General features: G+C 41.5%; 1 protein-coding gene across 2 annotated transcripts; it reads left to right on the forward strand.

The window, feature by feature from the left end:
• On the forward strand, window positions 1-25,280 carry pitpnb (phosphatidylinositol transfer protein, beta). 2 transcript variants are annotated; one of them, XM_034896184.1, is made up of 12 exons: window positions 1-71; window positions 7,104-7,134; window positions 8,887-9,032; window positions 11,620-11,711; window positions 11,938-11,945; window positions 12,978-13,052; window positions 13,910-13,993; window positions 18,622-18,699; window positions 18,795-18,899; window positions 19,699-19,821; window positions 21,696-21,782; window positions 23,548-25,280. In XM_034896184.1, exons 1-11 carry the CDS (start codon window positions 52-54, stop codon window positions 21,741-21,743), a joined length of 810 nt encoding a protein of 269 aa, XP_034752075.1. In that variant the 5' UTR covers window positions 1-51; the 3' UTR covers window positions 21,744-21,782; window positions 23,548-25,280. The 2 variants fall into 2 exon arrangements, with proteins under 2 accessions (XP_034752075.1, XP_034752074.1); XM_034896183.1 differs by lacking the exon at window positions 21,696-21,782.
• Window positions 25,281-27,807: the final 2,527 nt, after the last annotated feature.

Raw genomic sequence — 27,807 nt, forward strand, 5'->3', positions numbered from 1 at the left:
ATTCTATCTGGTGTCCAGTCGCAGTGCGCACGCGCAGCCCGGGTGACGAAGATGGTGCTCATCAAGGAATAGTGAGTCTGAAGTGTTTTTTAAAAACGTCTTTTGGTGCATTTAGAGACGCATTTCTCTCCATCCGACAGCGTATATTTTAGGAGTGAACATGTGCGTATCGTGTAAGGCGGTCGATTGCTGGATTTTTGGGTCACGTAGCACGAGAAAAGCCAGCTTTAAGCAGGGTGGATCAAGACGTGGATAACGGGACACACCGGTCTTTTTTAGGCGTTGCTAGTGCAAGCTAACGTTAGCCATTGAGCTGTAGCAGCAGCAGCAGCAGCAGCAGCGGGATAATTAGCTTCTTAATGCAAATGAGCTACATAAATGGCCTCGCTGGTCAAGCACAAACAACATGCACATCCCGTTAATTGACATGGCTTTAATTGGTTTAAAATATCACCACCATTAACGTAGCTAGCCAGTTAGCAGCGTGCCATATAGCTATGTAAAGTGCCGTTACGTTACGTCGCTGAAGTTAGCTTCCGATCGAAGTTAAGGTTAAAGACAACAAAACTTGCAATGCTGGGCGACTGTTTCTCCGTTTTAGCACCTCTTCCTATGTTATAAAAGCGTCTTAGACATGCAAGAAAGCATTTAAGATCTCTGAAACGCACTTGGGGATTTACGAAAGCTTTATTCTATTAGTGACAATGCTAAAAGGGGACATTTTAATTTAATTGTCCGCATGAAGACCACATAGGATCGGTCCTTATTGAAAACCACTATCCATAGCTAGCTATATAGGCTTGTTAAATCAAGACTTCATTATCCCAGAGAGGGTAAAGGCTCTTTAAAACGCATTTAGCATTTCCACAAATGGAATAAAGCTTTCACGAATGTGTTATAAAGATAGTTTAGCATATTTTAGATAGCGAAAGGGATCAGTCGCTCATCGATGCGAGTTATGTGTACATGAACATTAACTACCGACCGAAATCTGACTTCAGCCTCGTCGTAACGTTAAGCTTTAGTCCCGTGTGTGACAGATTAGGCTTCGTCGGATTTACCATCGATGCTAGCTGATGCTAAATTAGCGTGTAGCAGCCGGCTAGCTGCTAGCATTATTCTGACAACGGTGTTCATTTTTAAAGCACACATCTAACATTAGCTTGCTGCTAAGTTGTTTTATGAGACATGACCATAGCGTTGACCAACAGTTTAGGAGTAATTATGCTCTAGTATTTACCCAAATCACGGGGCAGTTGTACCCTTCAAGCTAGAAGCTAGCTTGATGTTAGGGAAGGACTAGTTTGCTGTTACTTTATTAGCGCTAGCATTACAGAGTTAGCTATTTAACTGGGCGGCAAATACTAACATAAACTGCATCATTAACACAATTAATCATCATAGTTCATCCCATAAGTCTGCTGTAGTTGAACTGTAATGTGGTCGTTTTTACCCACTTTCTGTCTGCAAAGCTAACTAGCTTTCACTGTGTAGCTAACCTAGGTCCGCTCCGGATAACGGGTACCTGTTGTAGCGGTGTGATGTTAAACTAGCCTTGGTTAACCCAGGCCCCCTACGTGGGGTCCGGGCCCCAGAGGTCCTTATGGGGGGTCCAGTGGGTCCCAAGCACAAAAGAGAATAACATCTTGTTACTATAATTCCATCCAATGACGAAATGTATGACCATTTGGTCATGTGTTTTTCATATACTTTCTGTAATAGAAAATCTAAATGCAAACATCGTGTGAGACAGGGGTCCCTGGGACAAAAGGGGTTCTTAATGTAAAAAAAAAAGGGAACCACTGTCTGCCTGTGTTGTGTACAGCAGCAGTGCTAACGTAAATCAGGATAAATCTGGTCAGCACTAAATGCTTTTTAAACAACACGGATGTGGCAAAGTTTGGGACTGTGTTTAATTTGAGATATTAACATTTAAATACAATTTATTCTCCTGTAAAGGACATGTGTGTCTGTCTGTAAACAGACATGATGTGTTTCTACAGCTGAACAACTACAACTGCTCTAACAAAGAACATGAGACAAAACTATACAGTAAGAAATAAAACAAGATGTATTGCATAAAATACTAAAACAAATATGAAATTGGCCAGCGGTCCGGTAAAATCCCATTTTAAAAGGTGCATTTTTACCTGAGGTGGTGTTGACTAATATGCCCAAATCTTCTCTCTAGCGTCTCACTGTAGAACACTGTATTGTCTATCTTTCTCACCATATAGTCAATAAGCAAACAGAGTTTCCTATCACCTCATGTCTTCACATTTTCACAACTGTCAGTTTTGAAAATTGTGACTCATTAACGGCAATAAATTTATAGCAGGCCTCTTGTTTAAAGATTAAGTTGTAGAAGGAAAACATGATTATACTTTTCCTAAACTAGAACAAGAGCTGGACTAAGGGGGAAATGCATGGGCCTATATGTTAAGGAGCTCATGAAGAGAAAAGTACATTAATTATTAGTGTCGCCAATTTATTTTCTGATGGCACCCATATAGAAATGAATAATTGAGAGCACTCTGTCACACCTCAATGGTCGTCTGTGTTGGTTGTGTAATTAGTGATGCCTCAGTAGGATTTTATTGGACATATCTACAAATCTCCTGGAGTTTCCCCATTCATGAGAAAATTACTATTTGAAATACTGCAGTAAATACCAATTTGTTTACTGCAACTTCCTTTTTATCCTATCAGGTTTGTTTCAGCATCAAATCAAATGTGATCATTTGTGTAATCCTCACCTTAAAAATCACAAACACATTTCAAGGTATTATTGCCCTAGTTTTACATGCTGTAAATGCAATACAATATGGACATGGAAGCGTTACAGACTGTAAAATGTACTATTTACATAATAATGTAAGAGCAAGTTGTAAGCACCGTTGTGAAACTTAACTGTTGGTTACGTTCCATAATCAAACGTTCTGCGTTGCATTCAGGTGCATTAAGTCTGCATTGTGCAGCCACGTTACCTATGCCGTGTCTGTCCTGTCTGCAATGCCACATAGAGGACTTACACTAGATCTTACATAAGGTTAGCTGGACTACAAGACCTCTTGAACTTTGCTGGGTCAGCCTTTTGTTGAATAGTTGTGCCCTTCATAATCCCGCAGAGCTATTTCCAGTGCACACCCTCTCTCTGCTGCCGTTGCTCTGTATGACAGAGTGAGCGTTGGCAGACGTAAACACAGTTAACGTGGTATATATTTATACAATGTGTATTCAAGCTGATTTATATATGTATACAATATGTATCCGGACTCAGGACTGTGCGCCAGCACCCCCCGCCCCTCTCTTTTTTTTTCCTTTTTTCTCTGCACTACCTACACTTTATATCTTTGACTTTATATTTTATATTTTTGATATTTTATAATGTTATCTTATATTGTTATATTTTTGTGTCAACGCTGTAAAGGGATTGCTTTAATCTCGTTGCACAAATACCGTGTTCTTGTGTATAATGACAATAAAGGCATTCTATCATAATGAATGGATGCCACTAAATACTAAGGACTCAAAGTGCCAGCGATATGTTTTGGTCACCCGCTACGTTGCTGCAGGTTTTTCTAAGCACAACACGATCACTTTAACAGTGAGTAATCAATAACTGATTAATCATTTACACCTGTAACCAGAGGAACAGTGGATCCCTTTATTGTGTAATTTTCAGCAGTTGTGGCTGGGGGGGGGGGGGGGGGGTTGAGCAGATCACAGGCCTTCATATTACTATTGCCTGACTTGATCTCATGTAGAAGCAACACAAATGACTATGATTAGATATATTGTCCCCTTTTGGAGCACCTAGTGAAATGGATAGTGCAGTACTTTTTTACAATTTTTTTTTAGAAAACAATAGTGAATACCACAGGCAGAACATAGAAGCAAATACCCCTGATTAATTTCCTATCTCGTGTTGAAATCTAATATATTCAGGGGACTTAACAGGTGTGTAGACTTTGTGTCGGGTGAAAGCTCTCGGCTCCTCCTGGCACTGGATTAAAAGCCCTCTGGTGTAACGTGGTCACACTGCTTGATCTTTCTACTTCACAGCCTCATGCACTGGATGCTGTTGGACGTTTAGCCAACGTGTTAATGTCTCTGTTACAGAAGCCACACACCAGTAGGAGCCCAGACCACCAGCACTGACTGCACTCTGCCGTTTGGTTTTTCCTCTCGTTGCATAACCGTCAACCACCAAATCTGGATGTGTTTTTAAAATTGGAAAGATTTATCATGACTGGTTTATTTAGTACTATTTAAGTACTATCGGTGTTTTTGCGTAGCACACACGCATGTGTCCCATGTAGTGGTGAGATGGTAAATGTTTCAGCTGGTAGATAATGGTATTAATTGAAGCAGGGATTATTTGTATGTTGTTTTTAATTGTTTTAGTTTATATAATGTCTGAAAATGCAGAAACAAGCTGAGATTTATTTTGTCTGACAGGCAAAACCAAAAGATATTCAGTTGCAACGACGTGGCCACAAACAGACACAATCCAGACAATAAAGAAGCTGGAAGCAATCAATGTCCAGTTGCAGATTTATTTTCTGTCAATCAATTGTTTCAGTTATGCTTATAACAGATTATAAGCGTTATTGGCCACGTCCATTTAAAGTCTTAAAATATTTTTTCAATAATGTATTCTCCATGTCTCTCTTAATTCCCTTGGTTAAAATAATTACGTTGTATAGGCCTAATTGCTTTCAAGTTGATTACATTACAGACCCTCTTTGAAGGGGGTGTCAGCCCTGAATTGAGCATGTCAGACTCTTATATTGAGCCCGTGCACCGCCCCTGGCGGCTCCATCAGTCAGTTTAGGGTGTGGTGCTGAATCGGCCCATTCTCTGCGCGGGATATGTGTGAATTTGGAGACATCAGGAGGAAGAGGAGGTGCCGCCTGAGTGGGCAGAAAACTACAGGAACGAAGTTCCCTTTTCACTGTGGCTACATTTCCATTGTTATGTTTCTGTTTAATAACCAATGTCTTTGGCTACGTTTACACCTCCCATCCCCACCAAGCCCCTAAACCGGAGACCTTTGAAAACACTTCTGACCCCGTTTTGGTTGTTGCGTTCTCAACGGTAGCAAACGGAGACCTTTGGCAACATGACGCCAACGTTTCATCGCCTGATTGGGTCATTACGTCTTGGCAAAGATCCTCTAAACCAGGGGTTCCCAAAACTTTCAGCCCACGACACCCAAATTAACGGTGCAAGTGACTTGCGACCCGCAAGTGCACTACAGGCGTCTCCAAACACAAGCATATTGACACACAAAATAACACAACAGCCATAACACTATTCTACAGTAGTTTACTCATTACTTTAATATGAAGTTAACCTCGCCTAATGAGATGGATGTGCAGTATGTTTGGAGCACAGAGTCCAGTCCTGGTTTAATGTTGGAGACCTCTACTCGGAAAGAAAGAAAATCAAAAGAGCGGTTCCCTTTTGTATTTATTTGCTTGGTTTTATTTTAAATGTAGCCACTAGTTTTATCCTGTGTTAACATCATGGCTAACACATGCTATTTCTAATTGTTTTTAAATTTTTATCATATTTCTGGAAATCAGCTTGCGACCCCCCCTCTCTGGATCGCGACCCCGCTGTGGGTCCCGACCCCCACTTCGGGAATCACTGCTCTTAACTAAAGAGAGCGCATTTCAAGCAGCGCCGATGGTGTGAAACGGTACACTTCCTGTCTACTAAAGGGGCGTGGCCTCGTTTGAACATTGTCTGTGTTATACTTGAAGTGTTGCTACTTTTGTGGCCAAGACAGAGCAAGATATGATTTGGGAATACGTCTCTCTAGTGTGACGTTGTGCCGTCTGATCCTGGCACTACTTCAAACTTAGATTAGTTCTTCTACTGGCGCTAAAGACACTTGGCTCGAATTAGCGCTGCACCATATGAGGACATCATCCAATCGCGATTATTATCGTGAATCATATCACAATATCAATCACAATAGAGGGAATGATCATTTTTGTATCATTATTCTCATTTTCATTGAAAAATATTCAAATCTAAATCATGAAAATTATTAATAGTGTGATCTGTTCAAAACAAGTATTTTCTTTTCTTTAGTCTGTAGGATACAATCTGCAGGGCGGGACGTCTCTGCAGCACCACAGTACTTCATTCCGAATGGTTTGACACATATTTTGGATATTGCAGTACTTCATATTGTGATGTGTATTATATTCTGTGATTCGCAGTACAGGTTGTTGTGTGTACAGCCGTGTCTGTTTGTATCTGTAAAAGTGAATTAGTACTTGGTTTCCTTTTTCTTTTTTATAATGAAATAACCGGACAGTGTAAAGGACATTGTGACCAACCTTAACTTAATAAAAGCACGACAGTCCAGTCCGTCACGTTGACATGAGCGGAGACAGAGAGGATTTGTATTGAAGTATTTCAAGGCCTGGTAGTTGCGGCGTGAGCCTTTATTAATTAGCCATCCAGTGTATTCTGATTATCCTCACAGCGGCGCCTGGTTTCACAATGAATGCAGATAAAGTCGTGACTTTAGGAAACCCTACGCTTCAGTTCTAATTTCCATTTAGTCTTGCTGTGAACACAAAGTCCCTCTGACTGTCTTCCTTATTAACCCGTGGTCCTTAATTATGAGGAACTGCTGTTGCTTTATAATTGGGGTGCAGCGCCAACGAATGATGTCTCTAAATGACGTCCTTTTGGGGACTAACGCAGGGGTTTAATGTCCAGACTTGGTGACAGATTTTCCTCTTTCAGTACAAAGCCTCTTCTTTTCTTCCCCACAGATGGTCAGAGTAAAGTTTACCCACCGCTGCATGCCAATAATGTTTAAGTGCTTTGGCATTTGTTGTTATTTTAATATATAAAAAAGGAATAGTTTTTGCAAAGTCCCAGGGATATTTAAGTTTTATTTAACTAAAAGTTGACTACTAACTTCTCCCCAGGCTCAACCATGGACCGTTTCAAATCCCTAACAGTTATACATCTTCTCCAGTAGTTTGCCCCCCTATTTACACACAAATGTGCTAAACTTGTTTGTTTCTCTCTCCATTTCCTGCCCCACCTCTCCCTTGTTTCCCTTCTCTCAGCCGTGTAGTGTTGCCAGTCTCTGTGGAAGAGGTGAGTAATCCAAAGGGATGCATCCCAATGTTCCCTGTACAATGTCCTGCATATTACCAGATACAGCATGTTGGGATAGTCATGGTGTTGTATTTAATTTCCCCCCCCCCCGTACACAGACTGCTCGTCCACTCAGGCTTTCCCGTCGGGGTCACACACCAAGACAAAACAGCCTTTGTTAGAGAGCGCTGGTGTGGTGTGACAGGCTGCTGCTGGTGTTTGCAGACAGAGTTGGACTGGACTGGGAGCTCAGCCTTTTTAAAACTACAATGTCTCTTGTCATCTTCCTCTTAATAGGAATCACTTTTTTTTGGGTGTGCAATCCGTGCTCTGGTCTGCCCTCAGTGAGTTCCCTGAGCCCAGACCCCAGTGTGATATCCAGGGACATCATACATTGGCCCTGTTTCACGTCCCTTTCTGAAAGGGAAGCGTTTAGTTAAGCTACTGATCATTGGACTTCATCTTCCTGCAAGCTTTGTTTTCTTATAGTCCAACATGCCAGTGGTTTCTAAGTGAGCTGTTTTTTTATTTTTTTATTTGTGGTTTCTTGGATTTTGGGTTGACATGTGATGTTGTTGTTTTTTAGATTTGTTTCCTGTAGAATAAACACAACCATATAATCATAAGCCTGGGGGACAACATCTCCCCTCCACTCCCCTCAAAGTGATCAATTCTTCACCATTAGACATTTATATTACATACCTAGTCTCGCGTTGCCAGACCTTTGTCGTGGATATAGACTGTTACACGGATATAGACTGTTACACGGATATAGACTGTTACACGGATATAGACTATTACATGGATGTAGACTGGCACATGCCTTAAATAGAAGTTTTTTTTTGTTTTAAGGTTATTTTTCTGGGTTTTTCTGCCCTTTTGATTTTTGACAGGACAGCTAGCAAGAAGGGGAAGACATGCAGGAAACCGTCACAGATCAGATCCAAAGCCTGGACCGCCGCACTGAGGCTTAAACCTCTCAGCACATGTGCGCCCGCCCTACCACCGGGCCAACTCGGCCACAAATATTTTAAAGCGCTGTAGCGTGATCAGTCTGTAGTGCGATAGAAGGATAGACTCCGAGCAGCAGTTGCTGGTTGTATTTATCCGCTACAGAGCTCCGGGACGGCGGCTACCACGTATGAGCCGGGCCAGATGGCGGTCCTTTCAGTGGCCCCGGTAGCGGAGTTTAGCCAGACAAAGTGAGCTTATGAGCATTTTCCCCCAAATTGTGCAGGTCTTGTGTGTACCATATTAAACAAACAAAGAGAGAAGTCCGTTTTTTTCTTTTTCGGGGGCGGCTCAGTTTGAAGGCAGTTGGGTTGGATACCGGAAAGTTGCTGGTTCAAGTCCACATACGGACCAAAGTATGGTGGTGGACTGGTAGCTGGAGAGGTGCCAAAGCACCCCCTGGGCACTGCCAATGTGCTCTTGAGCAAGGCACTCCACCCCCAACTGCTCGGGGGGTCTGTCCATCGGCAGCTGCAGCCCCCTCACTCTGCCGTGTGTGTGTAATTTCTATTGTGGGATTAAAAGTTTAAATTATTATTACTAATCTTGAGTGGATTTAAGTTGAGTCTAGGAGTTCCCTGTGCAGCCTCTAGTGGCGGTTGGTGTTACTGCACCCTTGAAGCACCTTACTTTCCTTCAGGGATCTTTGCCTGTTCCAGCAAATAATTACAGGATGTGTCTCTGTACTTTTAAGGTTATTAATTCCGGCCGTGTCTTCTTTTTTCCTCCAATTTCCTGCAGTATCAAGTAGGGCAGCTGTTCTCTGTGGCCGAGGCCAGCAAGAATGAGACCGGAGGAGGGGAAGGCATCGAGGTGCTGAAGAATGAACCTTATGAGAAGGACGGGGAGAAGGGCCAATACACACATAAAATATACCATCTAAAGAGGCAAGTCTGTGGAACAAAATCTAAAGTTCTCTTCGATTGAGAGCATTTGTACTTCTGTTTGCCCGTTTTCCAGAAAATCATTCGAAACCCCCAAATTCACATGTTCATAGGGTGGACAAAATAATGGAACAACCTCACATATTGACTGCTAAGCTTGGTACTGTTTGGCTTAATGTGTAAGCTTTAAAGACACGTACGTACATGCAGCAGTTAGTAGCTGCGATTAAAAGCCTATTGATGGCGATGGAGACATGAACATCTGCCGCCTTGGCATTTACCAGAGAATTTGAGTAACAGTACCTAGAAATACTTATTATTTATAAAAACCCGCTTCACAAAGCCGACATTTATGGCATAGGTATCACCTTTTTGGCCAACGCCCCGGACAAGTAACCTAAGTAGGTAAGGCACATAAAACCAGAAGCCCTGCCAACAGAAACAAGATCTGAAATGTTTACCTCCATCTGGACGTGTTTGTTTGGATCGCAGGCTGCCAGCTGCCAGCTGTGAAATCTGATGGTAGAACTGTTCTGGCTGCTATCTGAGGGGAGACATTAGGTGTTGATGACTACTCTGCATGCCAATAATAAGCAGCCATTTTACCGAACCAGCTCTACCTTAGAGTAGGTTCCTGCATGATGCTCTCCATATTTCAAAATAATATCCACACACACACACACACAGCCAAACAAAACAAGAGTAATCTGATTAAGTCGGATACCTTTTTGATGGCATGTATCAGTGTATTCAACTTAAATTGCAAAAGGGCCAATCAAGTCAACCTTCCACCCCTGCTGAGGTTGGAACTTGATACCTACAATAATAATAATAATAATAATAATAATAATAATAATACTTAAGGAATCAATTTAGTCAACATTTTTAAACTCAAAGATGCAAAAATGCACTGCTTATTATGAACAAATGATGAAATAATCTCATTTCAATAATCACTTAAAGATAGAAATACAAGCTGACTAGCTTTAAAAAAAGAAGGCGAAAATAGCGTGCCTGTATTGAAAAATTGAGTCACCAAATTGCCATATGGTGACTGGAAACACACACACACACACACACACACACACACTGTATGGCCGCTTTGCTCTGTGAGAGATCGAGACAAGACTCGTATAGACCGCGCTTTTTAGGCTTTGGGCCCGTTGTTTTTCAGTGTCTGACCTCAGTTTTCTCAGAGTTTCCAAAGTCGGCGTCCTCGTACAACTCATAGCAGGAAGTACTTTTCTCTCCACTAATCTCGGAAGACTGTTTTCGCTGTAAACTCTTCTGGGTTTTGACGATGCCATGTTATTTTTCCGTATTGTGTACCTGTGTGCCTCGGTCAGCTCGCGTCTCTCCTTCGTGTTTTTGCAACTTAGCAACAGCAACAAACAAGCTGTCACAGGACCTATACAGCTCTACTGAGCTGACCTCGTTCTGCCTGTAAATACCCATTAATTTATATATATTTTTTCCCCCGGTTGTGTTTTAAAGGCTTCGCGGCCCTGATGGAAGCCTCCTGTGGTCCGGTTTGGGACCGGAGTCCACCAGTTGGTGACCCCTGGCATACGTCAGTAAAGGAGCAAAGGGCACTTTGTGCAAAATAGAGACCCTCAAATAACTTAAGGCCTTTCTCCCTAATCAAAGGTTTCATATCCCATCTATTTAAATAATTTCTACAGAGCAGTACAAGAAGTGAAGCTGTTGTTGTCCTACTTCTCGCCAGGTGTTTCCTCTGATTTAGTCCCCCCTCTGTATGTCGTGTGACTGGTTCTTTAATACTGCTGGAAGTAGGTGTCGGGGTAGGCTCGGAAGCCTTTTTTTCTCCAGCTGAAAACACAGAGCTGGGAGTGCTTTGGAGACACAGGGACCAGGAAAAAAAAGGGCAGAATAGATGTTTAGTGCTCGTCATGCTGTTGTCTTTGTAGCGTTGTGTAAATACGCTACGCTTCCATTGCAAAGAAATTTTAAAACAACAACAACAAAAAAACGCTTTGGTCGACACGGCCCCTTAGCCCTGAAGATGCTAAATTGTCTTTTTAAAGTAGAGCCCAAACAATGTATCAGCTGATATTAGGCATTATATCATAAATGAATATTAAAAAAATAAAAACGGACTGTTAACCATGTTATGAGCGTTGGCGTTGCATAGTCTGTCCACCAGAGGGCGCTCTAAAACGGCCCCGTTCGGCAACACTGATTCTTTTGTATTTCTTCTTTGTTAATGTGTTTTTGTTTAAGGACTTTAAGTTTCATATCTTAAGTTTGTATTTTTATACATTTTATTTATCAGACTTTTAATATATTTTGATGTTCCGTTGTGACAATAAAACAAGTTATTATATAATGTTTGTGAGAACTCATAAATGAGTACAAATAACATATGTTAGGGAAATCTGTTTGTTTTGTAACTCGTTTCTGGATTTTTAAAATATATTTATAGTTATCGGATATTTAAATAATCAAATATTTGCATCGGTCTGGCTCTATTTAAAGGACGTTTTTAAGTACCCAGTCTGCTCCAGATCTATGGATGTTTTTTTCTGAACTTCTGGACTTGATTGTCTGACTTGTTTTTCTCCCACTGCAGTAAAGTCCCAGGTTACGTGAAGATGATTGCACCAGAGGGAGCTTTAGTTTTTCACGAAAAGGCTTGGAACGCCTACCCGTACTGTCGCACCAGTAAGTTCCCGCTGAATGAATCAATTCCAGATGATGAACATGAAAAAGATCATAGTTACAAGAAATCACGGCATCACATAAGTCATTTGATGTGCTTACTACATGGATGTGTTTTTCAATATGTAGTGTGAAAGCTTGTCAAAGATGAGAAATGCCAAACCTGATTTTGTATACTGATGCTTCTTTTGTTTTTGTTTTTCTTTCCCTCCCTCTCCTTCCTCTGCAGTTGTGACGGTGAGTTACATTTTCCGAGTTTCTTTTTAAGGCCTGCCCACACCAGAGGGTAAAAAATTAATTTGCATACCTTTCAAAGTATTTAGTTCTTGTTGTGACTACATGGCAAGCCGACCACAAACACGTCAGCCAGCTGGGAACATGCTAGCACTAGTCCGTCACAACAGCTCTCTGAGATTCTTTCTGTTTTCTCTCCACTGGGCTGGAATTGATCAGGATTCTACATAAGTTCATTCAATGAAGAGCTGCTTTCTGGGTGGGGGGAGCTATCCAGGAATTATTAACGAAACCACCATAGACACCCAATTTGTACCATTGAGTCCTGTTTGGCTGTCCAAACCATTCCTGTTTTTACTGGAGCTCATGCAAAAGGGAATGTTGGGACACAGCTTATAAATCATGAGGGTTTCCTCCATTTTGCACCCTCCGTCTCCATGCTCCCTCAAATCTCAGCACCGTTGAGACGGCTCGGTCTATGGTGCAAATATGCATCTCAAAGTTCACCGGATTTGAATTTGATGCAGTGTTTTACAGAATTAGCTCGGCCCTTGCAAGTAAAAATCACGGAAAATATTATAAATAATCATTCATTTTAATGGAATTGCAGTGAAATTTTTGCTGTTTTGAAATGCTGGTGTAACAGGGCCTTTTTAGGTTGAGATTTACACACACACACACACACACACACACACACACACAAATGCTACTGAGTGTATGCTCAGTGTTACAGTATTACACCGACACACCTGTCCTAAGTGTTTTCCCAGCTGAATATAGCTGTAGGTTACCTGCACACTAAGTGCTGTTGCGGTGGTTAAAAATAGTTGTGAGCTGAGCAGCCCCACTAGCCTTGTTTCAGAATGAACATCGGCTTGGTTAATTGGATAGAGCTGCAGGGTTTAACTACACCTCTCAGAATCCTCCATCCATGGTGATCTCTGGGCCGCTGGTCTCGGCCGAGATTAGCTGCACTGCAAATGTTTGTTATTCCCCCCTGCGTGACATCTGCGTGTTTTCTCTCCTGCTTTACAGAACGAGTACATGAAGGACGACTTTATGATAAAGATCGAGACGTGGCACAAACCTGACATGGGAACAATAGAAAACGTGAGTGAGCAGACGACCCAGTGGGGAGGAACGTTGGTGATGAAGCAGGGTTCAAAATGGGCCATATGGGGAAAATCCCAATGGCTACGACATTAATGTCAATATTGGAGTGTTAAGAAAATATTTTCACAATAAGAGTTTGATAATTAATCGCCAGTAATGTGGATAAAATAAGAAAGGACAAAGGCAAATAAACCACACATCACAACACTTTAATGTAACCTTTCAAACAATGAAATTACAACACTTCAGTGTCATGTTGAAAGTTCCAAAATCTAAGATATCATCTGTCCTCATAAGTAGTGTAGGGTATTTCTTTGATTTTTACAATTCCTATGCCAAACCGGTACTTTAAAAACGATTCTGATTCCTTAACCGGTTCTTGAAAAATGACATTAAAGAAACGCTCTTTTATAGTTTTTTTTTTAATTGAAACTTATTTAGATATAACAATATATTAATGTATGTATATTATTAAAGTATGATATATTAAAGTAATTAAATATATTATCAGTAAACCTAAGTCACCTAATGGTAATTTAACAATAAATAGCTGATACACTGTTAACAATTAGCAATAAAATAAATGTTGAGTTGGTGTTCTTCCCACAGCCCAGAGGGGGTAGTTGGCATTTTAAAAGTAGTCTTTACGCACGCTAGCTAACGGTAGACTACAGAGAGGGTGTGATACTTTTACGTCCGTTTTGGAGCAACGGATGCAAAATATTCCAGTCTACACATTAAGGGGAACAGAAGAACCATGCACATATTTGAATAACTCCTCCTGGAATAAAACCATGTCCCATGATGCCTGTGTGCAGAGCCGAGGTTGACCTGCCTGTGTTTCTTTGTGTCAGGTCCATGACCTGGACGAGCAGACATGGAGGACTGTGGAGGTGTCTCCTATAGATATTGCGAACAAAGAAGAAGTTGCCCAAGGGGTGAGTGTTTTTTAATTTTTTTTAAAGATACTGGTAGTCTTACGGCCGCTGAACAAAGATGTGACAATGAGACGGCAAGATTTCTAGCAGGATGTCTCCACTCTGAGGAGGAGAGTGGTCACACATGTGACTATCGTGTGTGTGTGTGTGTGTGTGTGTGTGTGGGTGTGTGGGTGTGTGGGTGTGTGTGTGGGGGGGGTGGGTGTGTGTGTGTGGGGGGGGGGGTGGGTGTGGCATAGTGTCTCAAAATCTCTTCTATTTTCCTTGCATTTGCCTTCATACAGCAACAGTCTACCCCTGGAGCTTTTCTGTCACATAATACCACTGTTGTGCTATAAAGCAGTCATGTGATCAACACCAGCTTTGATCAGCTGTTAACTAGTTAACTAGTGCAGAGCCTGTTGAAAATGTGCCTGATTGCTTGGCCTGTGGTAGTGCTGCTCGTGGACTTCTTCAAAACCAAATTGTATCCCAAAATTACTGCCAGACGAAACCCAATCCGCATCTAGCGGAAGAAATAGATACGGAAAAGCGTTTTTTTTTTTTTTTTTTTTAGCAACCTTTTCCCACACAACAGTGATGATGTTCCTTTCAGCTATCCACTAAAATGAAGAAAAGTGGGGCAAACAAAACATTGGATGCAGGAAAACGGTCAAAGGCGGTTACACCCCCGTTCTCCAGCTGCAACGAGCAAATGTGTGCTCCTTTTTACCAATATACTGTATATTTAACAATATCTTTTTTGCATTTGTAATACAAACTATGTCAAACTTGGCACTGCACTTATTCGTGCCTCTAGAAAGACACCTGTCAACTTTGAAATCCATCGGACTCAGCCGGATTTCATTTAGCAATTTATAGATGGTTAAAGTGTTGGTGTGATAAACAATAATTAGAATTAGAATAATTAAAGAGTCTGATTCTCTCGGAATTAGCAACAGCCATCCAAAGACGCCTTTGTCACTGTGCTATTCCACAGTAATCAATATCTAAGTAACCGATTTGTTGAGACACACAACATACAAGCTTCTGTGACACCTACAGTTGTAATATTGTCCTTTTGTTATCGTCTTCAGTGAGAGCCTTCATGTAATGATAAATATGATGCTCAGTATGATTGACATAGTAACAGCACATCATCAGCATTAGACCACTCCTATGGTGTTTTTATAAAGTTGATTACCACAGTAGACTGATTAGGATTTTATTTATTCTTAATATCGGCCTGGTGGCTGCCTAATTATGTCCGGCACAAGAAGGCTCGCCCACCCAAGTTTCTGCTCTCAGTAAAAGCCGAACCCAATTCAAAGTCTTCCATTTCTCTTTGTTCAGACATCTGTCTCCCTCAGCTGAAGATCAGACCATTAAGACTTGAATCCATACACACTGAATCAATGAATGTCTCAATGTGTTGCAGAAGCTTTTCACAAAGAGTTTCCTCAGCTTTTCTAGCTGTGAATCTATGAACGCGCCTGTTTCCCAGGGAAATGCCCATTTGTGGTGTCACAGTGTCCCAGCAGCTGGGTCGTTATGCACCTTCTTTGCAGCATTATCAATCCAATTTTCCTTGATATGACTTATTATGTGTCTTTTTCACTTAAAAAGGCACCTTTTCCAATGTAGAGTTGTAAAGTATTGTGGTACATGTCTCAACCTTTTGTTAAATAGATGTAGTCTATAACCTTGACGTCCGGATGCATGTCTTTTTCCAGTTTCCTTCTGGTTTCTTTGTGTTGGCGTTCTAAACTTCTACTGTCAATCACTCAGGTTACACAGTAGCTGAGTGTCCATCCACTTTTAATCAAATTATCTTAAGTTCAGTTTAAAAAAACTCATGCGAATAAAGCTGGTGAAAGTATGTTTCCATCCAATGGCTTTAAAGCGAATAAACACCTGTGCGTAATGACTTCACGTGCTGTTTTGCAGTCAAATTGGTATATCGAATTGATTTTAGACATTTTAAGGTGTTTCTGTTCATTTTCCCACTGGATCGCAAACATGTACAAACTTTTTTTTTTTTTTTTTTTAAGAAAAATTTGATCGAGCCGTCTACCAACACGTGATCAATATTGCAATATAAAAAAAAAAATAAAAGTGCTTATGTGCCAGCTGATAGCGACATATCAAGCTATAATAAGAAGATTTTTTGTCTGCCAGCGTCAGCCAATCGGCTAATTTTCAACTGTTGTCCTAGTTACCGGCCGAGAAAACCGGAGCACACGAACCAACGTCAGCTACTTTTAGCTAGCTTTTAAAATAGTTTTCCAGGTTAGTGGGGGTGTACGCCGCTCAAAAACAAAAACATAAAAACGCAGCTAGTAATGTTCACTCAGCGCTTTTGATTTGTTAAATGAGCTAACCCTAACCCAAATGAGCGGTGACGTTAAATCACCAGTTTCAGGTAACCTCCCTACGGTACCGTCTATTTGCTGGATGGTTTCAAGGTAACAGTCGGTAGCGTTAGCAGATAAGCCCGTTGACAGCAACGTCGTTGTTCATATTTTTTATTTAGGATACCCTCGGCAACATGGAGCAAAGGGATCTCTCCGGTGCCGTGGGAAATTTGCCGGATCTCATTTTTTCCTTCACCATCCTCTTCCTTTGTGTCGGCGCTCTAACCTCCGGTGGATTTCTGGGGATCTATGGTTACCTGGTCCTGCGATCTCTGCAGGAAAATCCAGACAGCTAGCTAGACTATCTGTCCAATCTGAGGACTATGGTTACCTGGTCCTCAGGTCTCTGCAGGGTAAATCCAGACAGCTAGCTAGACTATCTGTCCAATCTGAGGACTATGGTTACCTGGTCCTCAGATCTCTGCAGGGTAAATCTCAGACTATCGGTCTAATCTGAGACTGAGTTTTCTCTCGCCTGACTGTTCTACAGCAGCTCCGTGCTGACATTTGCGCCGCCCATTACAATTGTGATTGGTTTAAAGAAATCCCAATAAACCAGGGCACGGTGTTTCACCCATCCCAGATGCTGTGTGGAATAAGCAGGCCCCCCCTCTTCTGTGGATGGTCTGGCAAAGTGAGACTAAATAGCGTGAGCCCGCTGATGAATGAAACTTTCCAGCCGTCCTTTGAAACCCTCTAATCAGCATATTATGGGCATCTGTCAGACAGTAACGCTTGTGGTTTAAAATCTTAAAGGAGGCATTAAGCCATTTCCATCCAGGTGGGTCACACAGTTTCTTACACTAGCTCCTGTGCAGTAATGACTTAAGTGGATGAGTGTTGAGGCCCAGGCGTAATCTGAACGTCCATCTGCTCCAGGTATTCCACACTCAGCAGACCTCATAGATTAAAGCAGTGAGTCTTGAGCTTGGACAGTGGCACTCGGAGGTTGTGAGAGTGGTCAGTAAAAAAAAAAAAAAAAAAAAAAAGAGTTGAAAGAGTGTAGGAGTCTTGTTTTCAGCTTTGATGTTTGGCCAGAGTTCCCCATTTATCAGCTGCTCACATTAAAGTATAAGACGTGGACATGTGACCCTGATTTTGTGACAGGTTTACCATTCAGGGTCCTTTTATGCAACTAACAGTGGGATTTGGAAACTTAAAACCTCCAGGTCACCTGTTAATGTTTATATATATATTTCAAATCGTACTTACTTTTAAGTTAAGAATTAGGAGACATTTTGTAGTAGCATTCCAGCTTCTAAAAATGAACAGTATTTGCTTTAAACTTATTCCAAGGGTTAAAGTTAAATGAGGGAGAGGAGTAGATTGAATGTGAAGAACCTTCTTTAAAAAAACAACAACAACAACAACAACCTCAAACTATTATTCCAGCCAGAGTATTATCCTTAAGTACTGGATGTCTTAAAGCATGTCTGTATTGGGTCCTTAAAAGCAATTTTAATTTTAAACAATAGCAATTTTAGGTGGTTGATATGTGGATGAACATCCTGTTGCCAGTATATCATTATTGGCAGCAGACCTGCACAACAATCGTTGTAAAATCGGTATCTCGATTCACTCTGTTTACAATTTCCTTTTAAAGCTCAACCGTGTAAAATAGGTTTTAAAGCGCTCTCAAGCACTGCAGTGCTCTCCCTTCTCTTCATTGAAGCCTCTATGTGTACAGGCTTATGGTGATGCACAATGATGTGCTATAGGTGCCAAAAAAATCTGTGTGCTTTTATCATGGTGGCAGAGAATCTTGATATCAATTCTAAGCTAAAAAAAATGGTGGTTCATATTTTTTTCCCTGACTCGTGCAGGCCTGGTGGGCAGCAACGCTCAAAGAAGAGGAGCAATGCGTCATCAAAAGCCAGCTAGCAATGGCCGCTGTAAACCGTGCTCAATTTTAAAATATAGCTTTGAAAAGGTTTTATACGGAAGTAATGAAGGATCACCAAATTTGGAGATACGCAGATCGGTCAACTTGCAAAGAGGACTGATAAGTTCACACTTACGCGCTTGTCAGGTTCTGAAATTTGGCACGGTGACTCTATCCTCGTAATAGTGACGTAATACGGTCGGCGCCTAAAAAAAAAAAAAAAGTGCCGAGTTCGGAACCTAACCCTACAGAGCAGACGTGTTGAAAGCAGCGGCTGGACAGCTGACTCAGGAGCACTCTGCTGCTTACAGGATCTTAATGTTTTCTTGTCCTTTCTTCTCTCTTTGTTTCAGGACTATAAGCCAGAAGAAGATCCTGCTCTTTTCCACTCGGCCAAGACGGGCAGAGGACCTCTCGGCCCTGAATGGAAGGTACCTGACGTAGTTAACAGAAAGCTGAGCACCGTGTTTCTGTCAAGTCAAATCTGATCCGCGATCAACGCTGTGTTGGTTTTCCTCCTTCGCAGAACGAGCTGAAGACAGACTGTCCCTACATGTGTGCATACAAACTGGTCACTGTCAAGTTCCGATGGTGGGGTCTGCAGACCAAAGTGGAGAACTTCATCCACAGGGTAAAGGCATCGCATCTTTATTTTATTGGATGTGTGGCATGAGTATTTATACTACAGGTGCAGTGTTGTGTAGGGCTGGAATCACCAGAGGTCCCACGATACAATGTCATCACAATACTTATGTCACGATACGATATTATATTATTCTATTATTATTAATTGTATATATTGCAATAAACTTTGTCAACATCTGTTATGTCTAAAAAGATGCATTTCTCTGTTTGTCCATCTCCATTTTGTTGCTGTGAAATGGGATTGTGAAGCAGACAAACTGACCAACACGCGTATAATAAAAGATAAATACTTGGCAGTGACTGATGGAAACAACGATAGAGAAATAGACCTTTAAAACCTCTTTGAGACCTTTTCTGTTTAATCTGAAACAACTCTGAAGTCACTAGTGCTAAACCCACCGGACTTGGCTTTGAATTAAGTTAAAAATTACAGTTTATTTACATGGAGTCTGGTTTACCGAACGCAATTTTGCAGATATTTTTATGTTTAAAAAAAGGATCTTACACTGTAAGAGAAAGGTCGACCTCCTTAGAGATCCTTTCCATAATGTTGTCAGACACTTAGCATATTAATCTGAGCCTGTCAGTGGCAAAACGCACTTTTGCCACTGACAGTGGGCCCCCCCCCCCCCCCCCCCCCCCCCCCCCCCCCCCCCCCCCCCCCCCCCCCCCCCCCCCCCCCCCCCCCCGCTTTAGTACGGCCCATTATTGGTCTCTAACCCACCGGTTGGTTGTGCGGAATATCCGTTGTTTTACTTCATCTGATCTTTTTTATCCCTCCACAGCAAGAAAAGCGTATTTTCACCAACTTCCACCGCCAGCTGTTCTGCTGGATTGACCGATGGGTGGGTTTGACCATGGAGGACATCAGGCGGATGGAGGAGGAGACCCAAAAAGAGCTTGAGGAGGTAATGAACTCGCCAACCCTCAGCACTATGTACTGGTGGCGTGATTTGAAGTTGAAGGCGGCTGTAAAGACTCCAGTAAAAGTAGCTCAACATTGACTGGAACACAGGATTCAGTAGAGTTGTTTTTGTGTAACAGATCTTCTAAAAGTTAAGGAGCTCACTAGGGCTGCATCCGAACATCCAAATATTCGTTCGACGGGCAGATGTTTGATTTTCAATTTTGCGATTCGAATATACGTTGTTAGGGTAGGGTATCGTTCGGATATTTTACGATTCTGATGCCGAGCCGATTCTTAAAAAACTGTAAAATCACATCAAAGAAAGGCTCTTTTAATAGTTGTTTTTTAATGAAAATGATTTAAATTTAACAATACATTAACGTTTTAAAGTACTTAAATATATAAAAACTAAACCTAAGTCACCTAACGCACAACTACAATAATTTAACAATAAATAACAGATTCACTATTAACATGTAACAGCAAAATAGAGGCAAAATATTTGAGTCGACACATTAAATGGAAACAAAATGAGGAACCGAAATTTGCGTCTTATTCCAGTCCGATTCCTAACGGTTGCGTAGGAACCGGAAGCCATAGTGGGTTTGTGTACCCAACCCGATTAGTGGGTTAAAGTGCCCTCTGCTGCAGTTTCCGCAGGGTTTTAAAATTCTTTGAAAAAGTCTAAAATCTAAATGAATCAATGTAAATTGTTTAAGACTTTTTTTTTTTAAGTCTTAAATTTGCTGAACTATTGTGTTCTAGGTCTTAGATAATTTTCAACAGGTTTTAATTTTCCTACATCAATGCAACGCTACATCTAAAGCTCATTGAAATGTGTCCCCAGCGCTTTAGATTGATTGTTTTGGTGTTGTAGTTTTTCCGTTGCTAGCCCAGATACAATCTGCTGTACTACGACTACAAATGAGACCAGCATGCAACTTACTTTGCAGCCAATCTAGTCACCAGTCCTATAATGCCAATGAGAATATCGCAGAATTGTTTCAGACACAACATCTGACTTTCGTGATATACTGTAGGTCTTGAATTTCATTCATAGTCTTAAGAAGTCTTAAATTTGACTTGGTGCAACCTCAGGAAACTGTGTGCCGGCTAATTCATGCAGCACTATGTCGTCCATCTCAGCCAATAGCGGAGGGCTATGGAGTCACAGGCGAGCGGTCTGTGTCTAGAGGTCTGTGTGGTTCTACTTCATTAGCCTGCTGTCGTTTTCAGGCGATATGAAATAGGCAAAGATAGGACGGTCGTCCAGTCTAGCAAAAATAACACAATTAAACTATAATAACTACATCATTTCCCATGGGGACTACAAACATGACTGGGCGAAAACGCAGGTCTTTCGGTTTTTGTTTTGAATTTAAAGGAAGTCCGATTTCAACTTCTGGAGAAAAGCAAACCGACAACACACTGGCGTGAATAATCATTTAATCGGCTATCGGAATCATAAGTCTATGTGTTGCTAACGTTCGAGCCCCATAACTTAGAATAAAACTGGAAACTTGCTACTGCCGTCATGGAAACGTTTAAAACACTACGACCTGTCCAGGGTTGTGTGTAATAGCGGTGTCCTGCAACAACAAAGCAGCCACTTCATCTCTAACGTCGTCTACCTTCGCACACTTTTGTTTTTTCATCCTGTGAAATCATGCTGCCTTCAAGTGCGGTTGGAAATGTTGGTTTCAAAAATTGCATTCGGTTCGGCCCTAGAGCTCCCAGGTGAAATACAGTGAATGATGATGGATATAATGAATGACCATTGTTCTGTTTGGACCAGACTGCTGGAGACAATACAACACGCTGAATCTACTTGATTTAACCCTTTTACTCCTGGATTTTCACTCAATTCAACTTTAGATGCGTCAGAAGGGAGACGTGCGAGGCACCTCTGCGACAGACGAGTAGAGGCCCGTCGCTGTAGGTCAAACTCTAGAGGCAGGCTGAGTAAGTCTCCTTACAGGAGAGGGTAGTGCCGCCGCCGCATGGATCATTCTCCACCCTTCTCTTAACACTGCTGTCCGGCCGCTGTCTAACTTACACCTCCTTTTCCACTTATATTTTCAGATCTTTTGTGCTTGTGCTGACGTTTTTTTTCAGCCCTGTGTCTTCCTGCCATCCTAATCCTCTGTGTTTCCATCTCATTCGAGTCAGTTTCCTTCTGCATGCTATTCATCAACGCACATGTTTCACTTTCACTCAGATTGTAACTAGGGCTGCACAATATATTGTTTTCTTTTTTAATTAATCGTCATCGCAATATCAGCTGGCACAAAAAAACAGTGACTACATTTACATGCACATAATATTCTGTTTTTTTGCCCTCATTTCAAGAATGAGGCAAGATTTCAACTAAGCCGTTTACATGGCTAACAAAAGTGAATATTAATCTAACATTCCTGTTTACATGTACAAAATACGATTTTTAACACTGATAACACCGGTAATGCTAACGGAGGAGTAAGATTACGAATGGCCGCTGTTCTGACTCTGGTGTCTGGGTCTGTTTCCCAACAGGTCAGTAAACCGCCGTTAGCGTCCTTAGCACCGGGGTCAAGTGCTGACCAGGCTGGTTGCTAGCTGGCTGGGGGCTGACTATAACATTAATATATAGCTAATTCTTGGTGGGTAACATCAGATTACAACGTCGTTCACCACGGTCAGTTATTTTTAGTATGATTGTTTTGACCCCGGTTCACAACTCCGGGCTGACCCACACATCAGAGAAGTATAGATAGACGACTAATCTAGTGGTCCACAGTCAACCCCCAGCCAGCTAACAACCATTCACTACCTTTTTTTTTTTTTCTTTTTTTTCAGAATACTGAAAACGGCCTAACTGAGTACACTTTAACAGCTGTTTGATTTATCAAAAATAATATTGTCATCAGTTATATCGGTTATTTTCTTTCTGTTGTGCAGCCCTAATTTTCCCATTTTCTTACAGCTCGATCGCTCATCTTGAACCCTTCACTTTGTGCTTTGATCTTTTTCCTCCTGATGTTTTGTGATTGTGATGATAAAGATAACCGTGACAAGAGGCACTTACACTTTTTTACTCATTGTTCTTTGCAATCTTGATGTTTACTACTACTTGTTGTCCACAGTGTGTTTGTTGTTGCCCTATGTACACACAGGTACCCACGGGGACTTTGAAGTATTAATAGTCTTAAATTCAGTATTCTAAAAATAAGACCTTAAAGCTATAGCGCGTAGTTCCTGTCGCCCCCATGAGGAATGCTAAGTAATGACAACTAAACTGTCTGTGTAGCCACGTGACACAAGCCTTCTGTGATCGCACACCATTTATCTTATCTAGCCAAGGTGGCACCGATTGGAACACTTTTTTTACTTTTATTGTTCTCATTTATTTTTTGTATTTTAAGTTTCATAGCATTACCTAATTTTGTGCTAGAATTGTCCTTTTTTTAAATTTAACTCCAATAATCCAGGGCCTACCCTGGTACTGCACGTTTCTCCCATGTTTTTATTTTGTTGTTTTTTGGCAGCAATACGTAGATTTGCCTTCAGGGGACAACATTTTTTTTTGCATTTTGATTTAATTGCAATGTTTTCCCTTTTGGATTTTTGGGTAATTGGCTGATTTCGCTGAATGTGCATGGCTCGTCGCTTGACAGATGTGAACCTCCCTTGTTGTCTTTTAGCCCGAAACTGAACACAGAACCTCTCTCTCTCTCTCTCCGTCTCCCAGCTGCGTAATACAGGTCCGATTCGAGGCACCAGTGCTGCTCATGAGCAATGAGGCAAATCAACCAAACCCTGTCATGATGATGTCATCAGAGACACGTCCACCACGTTGAGGAAGTGGCCCTGACGTCCGTCGCCTCCTCTCTTCCTGTCTCCCGTGATTCATTGGGGGGGGGGTTTGACAAAGATTGGTTTAACAGTACTGTACAGATTCTACCCCAATCACAAGCCTCCTGTTCACAACAGAAAAAAAAAAAACATGGTTTTTGCATACATATAAAAAGGAAGAAAAACAACAAAAAAACTCTTTGCACAGAACGTGAAAAATTGCCTGATGATGTAATTGTTAGTTGATTATTACAATGGGCTTTGTTTTTATTCAGGTGTGTAAAACCGTGACTCCGAAAGTCAAGCCTTTTTAAATTAGAGTGTTTTTAGCTGTACAGGTTCCCAAAACAATTGGTATAAGATGGCTTTAGAAGTTAATGGACCATTAACTCCCCACCTTCCCCTTGTATTAGAACTGTCCGTCTCTACTTTTAGTCCTTGACTCTCCCCTCAGTATCGTCTGTATTCTTCTCCTGGTTAAAAAAAAAAAAAGTCTAGACCTCCGCCCCCCCTCCAGCGTGTTTGACTGTCCCCTTGGTCTGCCAGGCGGTTGGGAATGTGTTCTTTCTTTCTTTTCTTTCTTTTTTATAGTTTTAATTTGGAGGCTAACGCCTGTTTCTGGTTCAAAGCTAAATTGTAATGCTCATGCATGATCAATAATTCTCTGCTATTGTTTCCCCTGGGCACGTGCACACATTTCGACATGCACATCACCTCCTCCTCTTCCTCCTCTTCCTCCACCTTTTGTCACGAGCGCATGTGACAACAGCAACTCATCGCATGTGTTTAGTCGCTGCAATGCAGCTTTGCTCAAGTGGATTGTTTGTGTGAATTAGAAAGAGACCGAGAGAGTGTGAGTCTGTACAGTTGCACCTGTGTGTAGTGTGGGCATTTGTGCGCTTGTTTGTGTTATCAGCTGCCTTTGGCTCTCGAGATGGATAACGTTCAGCTTAACATCGAGGCTGTCCCGCGTGGTCTCGGCACACAGCCGGCCTGTTGATCTCGCCTAACGCTGTCGCTGCATGTCCTTTTCTCCTTGGCTAGGGCTTGAACTGGAGGGCCCACACCAGCCAAGTGCTTTTTAATTAACTCAAAAGAAGTGGGGAGGAGTCTGTGCATCGCTTCCTCTCTCTCCTAACTGAGCAAATGGTTCCAGGCAGATCTGTGGTGTTCGCTGCAGTTGTGGATTGACGAGCTTTTTGCGTTGTGTAGTTTTTTATTTTCACCATTTTTTTTTTCTAAAGTGATTAATCTACGTTTTACTCCCGAGATAGTATGAGGTCAGCCGGAAGCTTCTAGTTCAGGAGGATGAACTTGGGTGATGTAGTACCAGCCTTGACCTGAAAACATCTTAATCCTGCTCTCTTTCCTGCATCACTTTCTTTTTTCTGGCTGCTTTGACTTGGAACAGTTCATCTGAGCGAGCGCTCGGTTTCCCCGCGTTCACTTTGAGCGTAACGCGGGTCGCGTCGGGCTCTAGGTGAAGCGGTTGGGATGTTTTGTATGATCATGACGCAGCTGAGTGCAGCTGTGATTCAGACTGTGTGTATTCAGATCAGGTATGAGTGTCTCTTAGGTTTTGTCGTAACCTACTGTATCTGTGCGTGGTGTGTGTTGGACAGGTTAAAATAAAAAAAAGTTATAAGTGTACTATAATAGGTCCGTTTTATAGAAATGGACAAAAACTGTACATACAAACACTGACTTGAATGGAATAGTCACAGCTTGTGAGCCGTGTCAGGTCCATCATTCAATACTGCTAACTCTAAGCAAGTTATGTTGTCGGGGCGGGTAATGCCAGCTCTGTGGACAGTGTGCTGTGTGTGTGTGTGTGTGTGTGTGTGTGTGTGTGTGTGTGTGTGTGTGTGTGTGTGTGTAAGTGGGGTGACCTGTCCACGCATTGTTACTCATAACATGGTTCAACCGTACCTCATCCATGCTTGTGAATGTACAGCTAGGAGACAGATGTGTCAAACTATGCAGGATGGTTCTGAACTGCAGGAACACTGACATGTTTCACACCTGTACAAGCATGACATGGAGCCATTAAAACTTCAATAGACCAGGGACATGTTTCACACCTGTACAAGCATGACATGGAGCCACTATACCTTCAATACACCAGGGAGAAATTTACAGAAAAAACAAAAACAACAACTCCAGATTTGGATCTGCATACTCAACGCCTCGTATTATTTCCTTTTTCTTTAGTCTTGATTAGGGTTGGGCATCGTTTCCATTTTAACTATTCTGACTCCATATTCCGATTCTTCCTTTGGATACAGGTTCTTATCAATTCAAAAACAACAAACACAAACATTTCACAGGGCTTTTTCACCTTGAAATAAAGCCACACTTCAGAGCGCCGCTTACTGTGCTCCCCGGCTGCAACACAACAAGCGCCTGGAAGTACAGCCGCCGCTATGGAAACCAAAACATGCACATGTTAAATCGTAGTTTTTAACACGATTCCAAGTTGGATGCGGTTACCGATGCCCAGTCCTAGTCTGGATGGTTCTCTACGTTTGATCATTGATCGTCAGTGCTTGTGAGAAGCTCTCCCAACTGCATCAGACGGGCCGGGAAGTCCTCGTTCTTCTCAGAATCAGACTGCGTTCGGCTGGACCTCGGATTACAGACGAGGAGTGAAAAGCCTGACTTGAGTTTGATGATGATGATGGGGGTCGCCCCGTAGACCAGATCAGGCTGCGTAGTGTTACCGTGTCGGAGCATTACCAGCTGCGCCAGCCAGGGTATGACTATAAGGGGAGGGAGCGAAGCTTAGGGAACAGATGGGAGTCAGAAATACTGTCTTTTTTTTTATTGTAATCATGAATAAGCACTTGCAAAATCTGTATGTTATTTTCTTTTACGTTTTTTTTTTTTTTTTGGGAAAGACAAAGATTCACCGTGTACTCAATTTTCTCTTTTTCTGATAAGGCAACATTCAGGGGAATTAGTAGTGAATGTATTACAACTAGTTATTTTTTTTGTTTCGTTATTCACAGCTTCCATGCTGTGACAGAAGGTCTAGACAATGGAAGATAACAGAATATCTAATAAATTTGAACAAATAAAAGAATCTTGCTGGTTTTTGTGTCTTAATGTGTCTTTCGGGGGGAATTTTCCTTTTGTAATGTGCTTTTAATCAATTCACCACGCTCACTCAACACATGTTTTTATGGCGATCTGAACCCCCCCACCACCACCACCAATGCACAAGAACCACTCAGAACCATTGTTAAGATTATAATTTTGAGTTTGTGTCTAGCTGTTAACATTTTGGCGTAAAAAGACTAACGGATAAACAATACAACATCATGTAAAAACTACTGAATAACTGGGAAGCGGCCTCGGCATGGTGTCCGGTGAGAACCAGTCTGACTTAATCCACAAACATTTGAAATACCAGATGAATGACAATCTGAACATGAAGTTGAATGTGCTTCTGAAATATAAGCAAGTAATAGTCTTGTATGAAGCACTTGAAAGCACTACTTTAGTAAAAGTACAAGTATTTAATCAGAAACCAACTGTAAGAAGTTGGTCACCTTTAAAAACAAATGTATGTTATGTAAGTATCTGATATCTGATATCTACTGTACACTAATTCAAAATCCAAAGTAATTTTCTGATGTTAAAAGTACCAAATTTTTAGAAGTAAAAGAAATTAAAGCTTGCTTCTGAACTTTATTGTGTCTTTCTCATAGTAAAGTATAACATAATAATGTTCAAGGTTTTCACATCTCCTTAAACTTCACATTTTTTTGTGAGAAAGAATATTGTACGACAACATTTCTTGAAGTATTGAGTAAAGAACATGCTTAAGAAAAATGTGTCGGAGTGAAAGTATATATTCAGGAAATGGAGTAGAAGTTTCCAGAAATATAAAGTGCATTTTGTGAAACTTTTACTTAAGTACAGAAACATTACAATATTGTAATTAATGCACATTAATAAGCATCTGACTCCATGCTATTAGAAACATGAACTGAAACTAAATGTTGCCTCCAGCGTAACAGCGCAGAATAATATTTAAAAACTAAAAACAGACTGTCAATCATGTTATAACTGTCGCCATTGCATAGTCTGTCCACCAGAGGACGCTCTACAACGTCCCTGTTAGTGATGGCGTTGCATAGTCTGTCCACCAGAG

Source organism: Etheostoma cragini, chromosome 16 (assembly GCF_013103735.1).
Source record: "Etheostoma cragini isolate CJK2018 chromosome 16, CSU_Ecrag_1.0, whole genome shotgun sequence".
Classification (NCBI taxonomy): domain Eukaryota; kingdom Metazoa; phylum Chordata; class Actinopteri; order Perciformes; family Percidae; genus Etheostoma; species Etheostoma cragini.